This window comes from Nilaparvata lugens, chromosome 12, assembly GCF_014356525.2.
Source record: "Nilaparvata lugens isolate BPH chromosome 12, ASM1435652v1, whole genome shotgun sequence".
NCBI lineage: Eukaryota > Metazoa > Arthropoda > Insecta > Hemiptera > Delphacidae > Nilaparvata > Nilaparvata lugens.
Genome location: NC_052515.1, coordinates 14763193 through 14777537, shown reverse-complemented (window position 1 = coordinate 14777537; position 14345 = coordinate 14763193). Strand labels below are relative to the sequence as shown.

General features: G+C 34.0%; 2 protein-coding genes across 3 annotated transcripts in view; both read left to right on the top strand.

The window, feature by feature from the left end:
• LOC111055362 (host cell factor 1-like) overlaps positions 1 to 4516 on the top strand; it is a 119428-nt gene extending 114912 nt beyond the window's left edge. For both annotated transcript variants that reach the window (XM_039438905.1, XM_022342549.2), the window contains one exon: positions 492 to 4516. In XM_039438905.1, the coding sequence (XP_039294839.1) occupies positions 644 to 2974 (2331 nt within the window). In that variant the 5' untranslated portion in view covers positions 492 to 643 and the 3' untranslated portion in view covers positions 2975 to 4516. The remainder of the gene's footprint in view (positions 1 to 491) is intronic.
• Positions 4517 to 5237: 721 nt separating this feature from the next.
• LOC111056542 overlaps positions 5238 to 14345 on the top strand; it is a 183376-nt gene continuing 174268 nt past the window's right edge. The window contains 1 exon segment of the mRNA XM_039439458.1: positions 5238 to 5517. The gene's annotated coding sequence lies outside the window, so the exon portion shown is untranslated.

The following is a 14345-nucleotide window of genomic DNA, read 5'->3' as shown; positions in this document are numbered from 1 at the left end:
CATTGTTTTGTTGTAGGATGTGATACAGAAAATTTGATCACAATCAATTCAATTCAAAATTCTTTATTCTTTAAAATGCACTATACAATAAAATTAATAGTATTATTATTACTCTGTGTGTAGGGGTGAGTTCCAGGTTACCTACTGACTGGTTCTGGATCTATTGCGTTTTATCAATTTATGGCCTGAAATGGCCTGCATGATTTTCTAGTACAGAAATAACTACATTTCACCAACTTGATAGCTGAATAAAACACATTAATAACATAATAACAATAACATATCATAATACCAAAACATATGGTACTGTAAATTATAGTGTTAAAGCCATAACAAAGATAAGAGTAAAAGATCAATGAAAAAAAGTAAATTTGAATGAAATAAATGTAATAATATCAAACAAAACATATTGAAGATTTCTTAGCAACAACATGTTAATAATACTTCTAAATCTTGAAAAAATTAAAAAATTAATTTTTGTGTTGTTGCAGCAACTTTGAAAGTGAAATGGGAGAAAGTGGAAGTAGAAGGAGAGGCGCCACCCCCCCGCCATGGATACAGAGCTGTGGTCAAGGACAACCTGCTTATCATCCATGGAGGGGGAGACGGCAAAACATTCTTCAGTGACTTGTTCATCCTGAAGATGGAAACCAAAGAATGGAAGAAGGTGCCAATACTATCACTACCCGAACGCGCCGGGTTTGGAGCAGCAGTGATTGAAAACAAAATGTATCTGTTTGGTGGTATGGTGAGTAGCAAAAGATTTTTGAACGACTTGTACTATCTGAGTTTGTCAACTTGGCAATGGGACCCGATGTTCCCAAGCTTGGCTCCTGGCACACCTCCACCTTGTGCCAGGGTTGGCCATAGCTTCACAAAGGTCAACAACCATCTGATACTCCTGTTCGCTGGTGTGACTGACCCAAACGGTCACTTTTTGTACCTGAACGATCTCTACGCCTTGGATTTGGGTTCGGATGACACCTGTACATGGCGTCTGATTGTGGCCAATGGTGCTCAGCCTGTAGGCCGGGAATCGCATAGTGCATGTTTGTACAAACCTAATCTGCATGAGGAGAAACTGATCATCTATGGAGGCATGAATGGTTACCGGCTGGATGACGTGTGGAGTCTGGATATCAACACATACACGTGGAGCGAGTACATTGTGCCTTGGGGCAGGAACACACCCCCTGCACGCTCCATGCATGCGGCAACTATCGCTGGGTCGAGGATGTTTGTGTTTGGCGGATGGGCACCTCCGGATGAGATCCTCGGGAAATCCCACTTCTTCAAACCACAAGAGCTCTGCTGCTTCGATCTGGTCGCCGGCAAATGGGAGAAGCTCGATGAGGAGTCCTTGAATCACAGTTTGCCCCCTCCCCGCACCGGGCACAGCTTGGTTGTGATTGAGGACAAGATATACATGTGGTCGGGTAGGATAGGGGAATACCTTGATAAAGTGACCATGGTGGACGATCTGTGGTCGCTGCAAGTAACGCCTCAGAAGGTGATGAATAGGTTCATATTGTCGGACAAAACCTACACTATGTTCAATCTAGAATGGGATCCTGTTCCACTTGCTTCTTGCTATATTTTGCAAATTCAGGTGATGACAATGCCACCTGTTCGGAAACCTGAATCAACTGCTCGCATTTTCTTCAATCAGAACGCCAAATCTGCAAGTTCTCCTTGTATTAACCATCCTAAAATCAATTCCACTCCTGCCATTCTATCTCCAATTCCCACCAAAAATGATGCTAAACCAATTGTGGCTACATCTGAAAACAATACACATGAGTGCCTCACTTCTAAATTCCACCCTAAACCATTTTCATCTATTCCTTCAACTAGAAACACTACTGCTTTGTCAGTACCCAACACCATCACAAGTCACAAGATCTCAAACCCTAGAGTGTCTATTTCTGCTGGGAATAGACCTAACTCCAAGTCATTATCAACTTCTTTCAATCCAAATAAACAAAAAAATACTATTCCAATAGTAACTACAAGGGTTTGTTTTTCTGCTGGAATCAAGGGAGAGAAGAACCCCCTTTCTATAACTCCTCCACCATCAACTCCTGTTAGTGTCATCGACTCTACCATCACTCATAATTCTGTTATTAAAACTCCTAGTATTTCTCCTGTTATCCATACTTCTGGCTTTGTTCCTGTTACTCATACTCCGAGTATTGCTCCTGGTGATATTCTTACTCCTGATACAATTGATTCTCCTGATACTACCAATACTCCTGGTATTACTCATGTTACTTCTGGTTCTACTCAATGTGGTACTACCCAAGTAGCTCCTGTTACTTCTCATACTCCTGGTATTACTCATGTTACTTCTGGTTCTACCAATGTTACTCATGGTATTACTCATGTAACTCCTGGTATTACTCATGTTACTTCTGGTTCTACTCATGTTACTCATGGTTGTACTACTCATGTAGCTCCTGATACTTCTCATACTCCTGGTATAACTCATGTAACTCCTGGTATTACTCATGTTATTTCTGGTTCTACTCATGCTACTCCTGGTATCACTCATGTAACTCCTGGTACTTCTCATACTCCTGGTATCACTCATGTAACTCCTGGTATTATTCATGCTACTCCTGGTATAACTCATGCTACTCCTGGTATTATTCATGTTACTCCTGGTATCACACATGTTACTCCCATCTCTGTCACTAGTAAAATTGCTCAGTCTCCTGGTACAAGCACTGCAGTTATCTATTCATCTGTTGTGACCACTCCACCAGTAAATCGCCACAGGTCAACACTGGAAACATTTTTAAAGCCGAAATTAACTCTGACTAATAGACCTGCCAGTGTCAAACTGATGAGATCCAGTACTGGAACACCGGTGGCAGTTATTCCGAAAAGTTTGATACCAAGTAGTTCAACGATTACTTGCGGCAGTAAATCGTCAAACATTGTAATTGTAGCACGTAAACGGCCTTACAAGTGAATAATAACTACCTATTTCAATAAAATTATTAGAAAAACTGGAAATAAAATAGTATAAGAAATGTTGAAAAATCCTTATGAATAATCCAGATTATTTCTGGAGAGGTCTAGATATACATAATTGAGGTCTTGATTCATGTCATCATTTCAAGAACTAGAAATAAGATAAGAAATATTGAAGAATTATGGAGAATCCAGATAATTTCTGGAAAGGTCTAGAAATACACAAATAAGGACTTGATTTATCTCAAAACATTCTCGTCATCATTTCAAGAACTAGAAATAAGATAAGAAATATTGAAAAATCATGGAGAATCCAGATTATTTCTGGAAAGGACTAGAAATACATAAATGAGGATCGACTTGATTCATGGCAGAACATTTATGTCTTCATTTCAAGAACTAGAAATAAGATAAGAGATTTTGGAAAATCCTTACTTATGAAGATTTCAAATTATTTCTGGAAAGGTCTAGAAATACATTAATAGGAATTGATTTATTTGGTAATTATTGATGGGTGATGATGCATTATAGCCTAATTCAAGTGATTTATTATTGTTAAAAAGCAATTTATACATAACATAATAGGCTATAGGCTATATAAATGAAAGAAAATTTCATACTATTTATCATCAATAATTATTGGTATTACATATTATTTATTACCAGAGAATAAAAGAAATCCAAATTAGAAAATTCCATTAGTATGATAATTTGTGATAATATTTATTATCAATTTATTGGTAATACATATTCTTTATTGCCAGAGAATGAAAGAAATCCAAATTAGAAAATTTCATTAGTATGATAATATAATTAATTTGTGATATTATTTATTATCAATTTATTGGTAATACATACTCTTTATTGCCGGAGAATAAAAAAATCAAAATTAGACAATTCCATTGCTACGATATCTTTTGTGACACTTAAGTTTTAGTGATACCTATTACTAATATAAGGTATGATTGACTTTACTTAATATTCCTGTGTAAATTCATCATCAGTTATAATTTATAATGTATCAAATACAAGGCCTGTGACTGTTTCTACAAAATTTTGATATTTAAAATACTAAAATTGCACATGTGGTAGCCTAGTCATATTGTAATTATTGCTAAAGATTGTTTCAAAAATATTATTGTAAAAATGTAGCATATAAAAAGTACCTAGAGAGCAAAATATAATAATGTCTACTGTAACATTTTTGTGTGAGTGATGTAATGAGTAATTAGGTACCGGTACGTAGTTATTTAAATGTAAAATTGATTAATTGATTTATAATAAAATATTCTATTGTATTGGAAATAATGTATCATTTTGCAATTTTCTATCACATTGGAAGAAAACATTCATACAAGTGAAATTCGCTGTAATACTCTAAAACAATACCTACATTGTGTGAATTATAACATTATTTTTCAAATATAGCTTCTCTTTTAGTTTTTCTAACTTGAAATGAATGTAAAAACGTCATTGACCTCTCTGAATATATTATAAGGGTTGCAATCATATAAGCTTACACATAATTTTGTACTCCATACAAAATAAAAATTGTATAAGCCATTAGTCCAGAATACTAAATACATGAGCTATTAACCTACTTCAATATTTATTATTAATAATATTTTAATTCACAACTATAGTTGTAAATGATTAAAAAATGAGCTTTTTTGACAGTTTTAACTTTTTATCCACCTCAAAATCTACTAATTTTATCAGTAATAACGTTTTTAATTATTTATTTGAAGAGACAAGAAAAATATTCCTAAGTTCTTACTGATGAAGACTTAATATTATAATATTTTTTTAATAAGCTGAAAGCTACATTTGATTGAAAAATTCATGGATAATTGTTAACCAGGAATATTTTATTATATATTTGTCAATTTATTGTTACAAATATAATTTATTTGTTTAGACAAAAAACAAGCCGGTTTTAATCATATATCCATTGTTGAGTTTCAAACACCGCGGGAAGTAGTCTCATAGTTCTAAAGTTCATCAACAGGATGCGCGCACTGAATCAAACCGGTCTATTATTTGTTTTTTTATCATTTCTTGCTTTATTTTGATAAGTGATATTTTTTCATGTTGATGATGATTTTAATAATTCCCATGATGAAATTCATGATCTGAAACATCCATTATCATGTTATAAAATTCTGTTGAAGTTTCAAGAGACAGAAAGCAGTTTGAGCAGAACAAAGGGAAATTTCGAAGTGGCATCACTGGAGCTATGCAATGTCTTGACTTCTTGTTATTTTCCTTGTTCAGTTCTGTGTTCACCGTGTTTATATCGTGTAGTTTCGTGTAACCAAATTTTATTGTTGTCAGTATTTTAGTCTTCGGTGTGTTTACAAAGTTTCCAAGCAATGAATACGTGTTTTAAATGTACAAGATAAACTAAAATCAACGGGTTGTGTTGTATTTTGGTTAGTGAAGTGTGATTTGGAGGTTATTTTCGTGTTCAACAACATTTTGGATTGACCTGTTGCCTGTTTGTTTACTGCATTACAAGGAGTTAGAATGGAATTTTAAGAGGTAAGTTGATGATAAATACTGCAATTTGAAATAATAGTTAAGCGTTTTCACCATGTCAAAAACCTGTTGTACCGCTACCATCTTCTGATTCTAATGAACTTTACCAAGTATAACTTGGTAGGTTCAAGTTATTTAGAACCTTCTCACGTTTATTTCAAATCTTTCCCTTTAGAACAAGTGCATTTTTTTATTTTGTACATAGAAGTTTGTTGTGTAGGTAACTCAAAGAAAGTTCCTAAATGTTAATTTGAATTTTCGACAGACGTAGCCTGTAAACCAAATATCAATACTCCCTATCTGTCAATCTTATTAGGCTACTATAATCATATTATTGTTTTACAAACGGTGACCTATCTAAATTATTTGGCGAACTAGAGAAGATGTCATCAGGCCAAACATGATGTCATATTCATTTTAATTAGACTAGACTGTGTCATAATAAATTATTGTCTGTGTCTGAGAACCCTTATTTTTTGTGCATTAACTTGAGAATTAATTGTACTGTACGGTATCCCATAATTTTTTTATTATCACTGATAAGTGAGTCCAAGCTTCTCACAATATGTGTAAGATCCGATTTGGGTTTAGTAATGCTGTAATTGAAACGAAAACACATCATTGAGACTATTAAATTATTTAAATTAAACAATAGTTTAGTATTTTAGGACCTTAATGTAATCAAGAGTCTTCGAATACAGCAATAGTCTATTATTTTTATTGTGAAACCTTGATAGGCCTATTCACAATGAAACATCATGGCTCATTGAAAAAATGAGAACATAGAACAATACACAATGGAAAACAAATAGGAATAAGCAAATACGTACAGAAAGCAGTTTAATTCTATTGAAATTATTCTTATGCAGGTGTCTTTCTGTTTTATAATATGCGTACAGTACAGAATTTTATTTAGTAATTATTGAAGGTGCTCTTTTCAATTAGTCTGATCTTTGAAAAACAATAATAGAAGAGGCAAAATACTGAGTATAATTTATATAAAATATTTTTCCATTCTAAACATTGATAAGAAATCCTTTAAAAATGGAATAGAAATTGATGAATAAGGTAGAGGATTGAATAATATATAAATTGCGAAATTCCAGTGTAGTATAATATTCTACCAATGTTATTCATTTATTATAATATAGCCTATTATTATAAAGATTCAGTTATGCAATAAATCAATAATACAAATAGATTCAATACTTTTAGCCTGTTGAAACTTTTTTCAAATATCAGACCAAATTTTCAGATGAATATTTTTCAAATGTTGGAATTGATGTAAACTATTTCTGTCTTCCTCCTTCATCACAGAGCTGTTTACTAGGCCTACATGTCTATGAAATCGATAAATAGGTTACTAGGAAATAATATTGTGAGGGAGAGTATTACAGCAACATCTTGATAGAGAGAGTGTGTGTGAGTGAGCGAGAGAGAGAGAGTGAGTGTGTGTGAGAGAGAGACCGAGAGAGAGAGTTTGAGTGAGTGTGTGTGTGAGAGAGAGAGAGAGAGAGAGAGAGAGAGAGAGAGAAAGTGATTGATTAGTTGACTGATTGATTTATTTTTCTCCTGGTTGGAACCGTTTGGTTCCCTCCACCACCCAACCAGGCCAACACAATTACATAGAGAGAGAGAGAGAGAGAGAGAGAGAGAGAGAGAGAGAGAGAGGGAGAGAGAGTGAGTGAGAGAGAGTGTGTGAGAGATTGAAAGGAGAGCAGAAGAGGTAGAGAGACTGAGAGCAATGAAGAGAGGACGAGGGAGAGATTGTGTGAGTGCAGAAGAGGGAGTGTGTGATCGAAGAGAGATGGAGTGAGAGATATTGACTAAGAAAATAATTATTGAACTGTATATGATATGTAAAAAAGCAATTTGGAATAACTATAGATAATATTGTTAAGCATCTACATAAATTGGCGGAGCTTTGGACATATCAATGTCCATTCTTCGGAAAGAATATCCAAAATATCCTTCCCACTTACTCTCTACCAAAGAGAGAGAGAGAGAGAGAGAGAGAGAGAGAGAGTATTAGTAAAAAGTGAAAGAGTGAGTGAGTTACAAAGCGGACTCTCTTCTCTCGTCCACCCCTCCAAGGATTGAATAACAATAACATCTATACAGTATTAAAACCTACTGATTGATAATAGTTGATAGAACATAACTTCCTTAAAATTGAACAATATTGATACTGAGGAGTCAGTAAATTAAAATCAATTTTCAAAATTTGCACCGTGTCCACTCAAATCCCCGACCCATTAGTTGGGGGGTTGGGGCATGCCGGTCTAGTAAATACTATTATTACAAATGAAAAGCAATATTATTAACAACAAAAATTTAGAATCTAATTACACATTCTCTTTGTTATTAATAATAATAATTATATAGGTTACTGAACTGTGATTGTCAGCTGTAAACTATCTTCTGTCAGCATTCCTCATAGATAACATCAACACTTCCCACTCAACCAATACTGACAGTTTGAAGTGAATATCACCAAAGTATCTGCTATATACAAACACTAGCCGTCAGGCTCGCTTCGCTCGCCATATCCGTCTAGCCAGGGGGCTCCGCCCCCTGGACCCCCGGCTGGATCGTCCAAGAATGAGATCAGCAGGCTCGCTTCGCTCGCCTGCATTTTTCATTTGGGCATTTTTATCATATGTTAGGACAATCCAGTCGGGGGTCCAGACTAAACGGCTGGCTGTGGATATGGCGAGCGAAGCGAGCCTGACTGCTAGTAATATAATATTCCCAGGATTGAAGTAGCAGTGCCCAATCAATTTCTCCGCGATAAATGCATTTAAATCTTCAACTTGGTGCCAACCTAACAAAGTCAACTCAACTTAATGCCAACCTGACAAAATTATTAATTTAGTTGCCAGTTAACAACTGTTTCGAAGAGAGGTACTCTATCTAGATTATAGTTCTATAGTAACATATGATATGGAAATTTCAATTATAATTAAGAGATTGGGAGAAGAAGAATATACATGCTAAAAGACGAACTTTAAATCCTTAAAAACAACCCCTAGAGTTAAAATATTGCCAAAAGATTTCTTAGTGCGCCTCTGAAGGGCCAACTGAACATACCTACCAAATTTGAACGTTTTTGGTCCGGTAGATTTTTAGTTATGCGAGTGAGTGAGTGAGTGAGTGAGTCAGTCAGTCAGTCAGTGAGTGAGTGCCATTTCGCTTTTATATATATAGATAGTTTATATGTTATACAGTTGGTAGCTGTGTGATAATAGATTGAAACCAAGCTGATTCAATTATTTAATAATTGCCCATCTTCTCAAATAAAGTGGGTCGTCCAGTCCAACTCGATAGGGTAGCGCCATTGTTATATATATTATGTATACATACCATTCTATATTTTGTGTACACATTTATAGATACATTTATATACTGGCCTATATATTGAGAGCCTGGTTTTATTGATCGGGTAGACTACTCATCAAATAATAGAACTTCTTCTAACTAAGCTCTGGAACGGAGTGAAAACAAAAGTGTTTCTTATTCTGTCGCTTTGGACGACATTTTGATAGTTGGGCAGTGGCTATAAATTTTTAACAACCCTTTGTTATTCCAAGATCTTAGTAGCTTTTCATTGACGATCTCCGTTATGGATTTGTTGACGAAACGTGCGTTTTTCGACCATCTGACTCGTATCTTTAAAACTCTATTTTTAGTTTTTCTTAGTATATGAAACGTCTTTAAGTTATTTTTCAATATGAGATATCTATAGGTGCGTACAGATTTACGCGCCGCGAACATGAGCAATTCACTTTTAATCAACACATCATCACCTCCACTATAAAGTAATTAAAGGTGGGGCTAATTATTGAACTGGGTAACATAATTGGAATGAATGTTGAATAATACAGATTGAAATTATATTTTTACCTTTTGAAGAAAGTTTTTTGCTTCAGTTACGGTTTTTTCAGCCCATGTTTTTAGAGACCTATTTTTTCTGTTGAGATAGCGCTATCCGCTTTGTTGAATGATAGACAAGGATATCAATACCATCGCTAATCGGACACTGCCATTATAACGTGGACCTCACCATAGTACTATACTACCCAAAATAGAACAATATAAATGATTTTTGAAACCAAATTACCACTACAACCATTAAATAGTCACATAGTCACCATATCAATATGAAAAATTCTCTATCACGTCTTATCTACTAAAAAAATCGCTGACTATATATTAAAAAACCTTCCACTGTAGTGCAGTATAAATCTAGATTACTGTCCACATTTACTTCCCGTACTATCATACATTACTCATACTTTAGTTTTGTTGTTTTTCCACGAGAAGCTGTCTTTATCAATATTGTGCAACAGCTAAAACCAATAGAGCGTTTTTATACCGAGAAAAACACGGTAAACTGTAGTGTAACGGTTGGGTTACTGAAAGCTCTATAAGTGCCTTGAGCCCTTATCGACCTCATAGAGACAGAGAGAGTGTGATAGAGTGAGAGAGAGTGAGTGTGAAGGGGTGGTACATTACCGCAATTTTAAGTACTCCAAGTCCGGCTATTGAAACCATCCTCCCTCGTAAATGCTTTACAATAGACTTTCAATCTAGGTTTTTGGGCCAGCGTTTAAAAGCACTACTCCTTATCACACACATTCTCTCTCTCTCGTTCTCTCAGAGAGAGTGAGAGAGAGATGTTAAGTAAACATTGCATCTCCAGAGTCAACATGGGAGATTTGAAGTGTGCCCAAGATGCAACAGTTAGTGCCTATTAGAGTGAGACTCATCTCAAACTGTCAGCATTTCAAACAATCTATTGATAGGAAAACACTTCGCAATTTTCTAAAAACTAACTTCACAATTTATTTATACAATCATTCAGATTGTTACAATCAATATTAAAGCGGACATTTTAAAGAAAATCTGGCTATACAGGTGTAACAGCCGAATATAATGGAATCTACATTAAATTTGCAACAAAAAATGTCCAGTAAAATTTTCTTATATCGTCCTTAGTTTTCGAGATCTATTGATAGTTTTGAAATAGGCCCACTTGCCTTCATTAAATCGTCAATATCTAGAAAACTATCATTTAAAATTATTCTTCGATAGTTTTGAAATATCCCTACTTACCGTCATTAAATCGCCAATATCTAGAAAACTATGTCAAAATCTAATTTGGAGGATATGATAGGAAAGAGAAATAAATTTCCAATAAGATTCATACAATTTGTACCTTTGTTTGACATTTTTGAGCTTTTAAATGAGCACTCTAAGTTGAACAATGTACATTCGTCGAGCTCAAAGCAAAATTTCAAACAGTTTTTCGGGATTTATTTTCAGGGTAACAATATATTTTCAATAATAGGAAAACTTCGCCATTTTATAAGCTTTTGGATCAGTATATTTCTCAAGTTTTTTATTCATTGTGATACATTCAAAGTATTATGTCAACCTTCAAAATTCAGAATCTTCAAATCATTATCCTGGACCAAAAATCAAGTGACGAAGCAGTCAGTGTGTGATATCATAATCTCAACTTTTGGACAACATTAACATTTTATCAAAATTTTTGGAGAGGAATAGTACAGGCTCAGCCTAGTTTTTCCTCCAAGGTCATGATTATAATTATTATGATTGTAGTATTTTGTACAATAAATGAATAAATAGATAAATAAATACATCTATATACTGGTTAGGAAAATTTTAATACCAAAATAATTCTAGGGCCTACTCTTTGTTTAATGTAGAATCTATGTTCTTTTTCTCGATTTATTCTCAGGTTTACAGTATATTTTCAACTATGTGAAAACTTCGCCATTTCATCAGCTTTCGAATCATTATAAACTTGTTAGGAAAATTTTAATACCAAAGTAATTTCACTCTTTGTTTAATGTAGAATCTATGTTCTTCGGCTGTTACGGTATACCTTTCGTGGGGCACCTTGTAGGCCTATATTTTTGTTTGCAGAGTTTAGATCTTTCTTACGAACGACCCATGAACTACAACTACAGTATGACAGTGAATTCGATTTGATTTATGAATAATAATGAGTGTGGGGTGAGGGTATTTTAAAGGAAGTAGTAACTATTGAAACATGTTTGAGAGTGTATAAAGCTGTCCACAGTCTTAATTTTGGAAGAGTTTCTTAGAAAATTACAGTTTATATGATGTACAATCATTCTTCACCCAGCAACAGCTGCCATCTGGTGGCGAAATTGGGAGTTGTACAACTGTCGACCAATTAGAAGAGAGTGGGCGGAGTATAGAGGTGTTAGTGAGAAAGAAAGCCTAATTCAGAACTCGCTTGTGATTGGTTCCTAGTCTCCATTACGAACATTAGTTCACGCAACGCAGTGAGAATGAAGAAGAAGAAGAAGAGAAGAAGAAGAGGAAGAAGAAGAAGAATAGTTTTGGGCTATGCCATACGATTTTTAATTGTATCAACAAATAAATAAATAAATAAGAAGAAGAAGAAGATAGTAGGAGAAGAAGATGAAGTAAGAAGAGAAGGAGAATAAGAAGTTAGAGAAGAGGAAGAAGCACAAGAGACAAAAAGAAGAGTCTAGGAGAGAAGTAGGAGTTGAAGAAAAAGAAGAAGAAGGAGAAGAAGATGATGAAGAAGAAGAAGAAGAAGACAGTAGAGGATCAAGAAGAAGAATAAGACAGTAGAAGAACAAGAAAAACTAAAAAAAGTTTCAGTCGGGAGATAAATGATAGATCAGACGTTTGAGATTCTATTTCGTAGTTTTAAATATAATATAGTTGTAAAATTTCTAATTTCCTTTCTTCCGTATCTATTAATAGGTGTCGTTCTTCCTTAAAAACTGAGTATCAGACTAAAAAAGTTACGTTCCCAAAATAAGACCAACAGAACTGCAGTATGAAGGAGATGTTTTTAATTTCTATTTGTTTGGGTTTCTATTGAACTATTTCTACATTCAAATTTATCGTGAAGACCAATTTTCAAAAATGCTAATCTTAACGTGCATACAGATATACGCGCCGTGAACATGAGCAATTCACTCTTATCAGCTGACTATATCTGTATTTTTACAGAAACGGTAAGATACAGATATAAAAAGCTTGGCTTCAGCTGATTAAAAGAGAATTGCTCATGTTCGCGGCGCGTATATCTGTACGCTTCTTTATGAGTGTACTCTGATATAAATTCTCTCCAATGAACAAAAATGTATGGAAAAAAGTCAGAGTTAATTTTATCATCCCTTTGGAAAAGGTTGGATTTTTAAAAATATTTTCAAATTTTTTGTTTAAATTTTTCGATTTTGTCTTTCTTCTGTAGGGCTACTTTTAATATGAATAAAATATAAATCTCAGTACGGTACCCTTTTAAATTATTTTGTCACTTGTTTCGGACATTAATGCCATTTTCAAGTCTTGAAAAATAGTCTTTCAAGTCTTGAAAATATCATTAATGTCCGAAACTTGTGACAAAATAATTTAAAAGGGTACTGAGATTTATATTTTTATTTATCTTTCGATTTTTCCTGATAAATTCCATTAAGTAACTTGTCGGTGGTAATTATTGTACTCTTATAAACAATCCAATGCATTCTTTTTTTCATCTTTCAAAGTGGAATAAACACTATTTAATTTTTAATTCTTCCAAGTATTCCAAACCCAAAACATTTTTTCAGTAAGCAACAAACTTCATCTTTACTACAGTAGTAGTAACTTGTAGGTGGTAATTATTGAACTCTTTTAAAAAATTACAATGCATTCTTTCTTTTCATCTTTCAATGTGGAATAAACACTATTCAATCGTTTTCATTCAAGTTAGTATCCCAAACCCTAAACATTTTTTTAGTAAGCTACAAACTTCATCTTTACTATAGTAGTGTTGAAATGCTGTGGAGAGTTTTCGGGAGAAGACTGACTGAAGATATTTTCGACTGGAACTGGATTCAATTCTTTGTGACAGCATTGTTTGAATGCGAAGTCTGGATGTTATACATAAGTAATGCTGACAGGTTGAAATGCATCTTTCAATAGATACATAGATATAATAGAGAGGCAAACCGGAATAGACGCTTAGTCATATAGAGTGGTAACAGGAATAAAAGCAGCTATATTTTCATTTAGGGAGACGAACTATTTCTGTATTAGATCTCGGATTCCAAACCCGTCTACTCCAAATAACAACTTGGACCGGAAGATTTTTTAAGGGTTCCTTGGAATAGTTGATTGTTTCCTCTGTAATATGATTGCATCTCGGTCAAGTGTTTTGATTATTTGTCTCTTGAGTGTTGAAAAACGTCAATAACTAGAAAACTATCAGTCGAAATCTAATTCTAAGGGTATGGTTAGAAAGAGGAAGAAATTTCCAATTAGATTTAGATAATGTTTTGTTTGATTGACGGTTTTTAACTTTTTATGAGCGTTCAAACTTCATACTGTTTGAAATTCACCTTGAACTTTACGAATGAGCTTTTTCCATCTTCAAGTGTACATAGAATTCTGAAAAATGTCAAAGAAACAAATTATATGGATATTATTGGAAATTTCTTCCTGTTTCCAATCATATCCTTCGATTTAGATTTTGACCAATAGTTTTCTAGTTATTGACGTTTTTCTAAAATATCGAAAAATCGATAAATCTCGAAAATAACGTCGATATAAGACAACTTTACTTGACTTTTTGTTACAAATTTCATGTAGAATCTATGGTCTTCAGCTGTTATACCTCATTTCAGCTGTTTGTGAATTTCCTCATTTTGAAGGTCTTTATTCCAGATATTAGCAGTTTTGAACACTTTATCATGGAACTTACCTTTTCGAATTTATGAAAAGGTTAGTCACTTACTCATTAGTCACTAAGGTTGGTCACT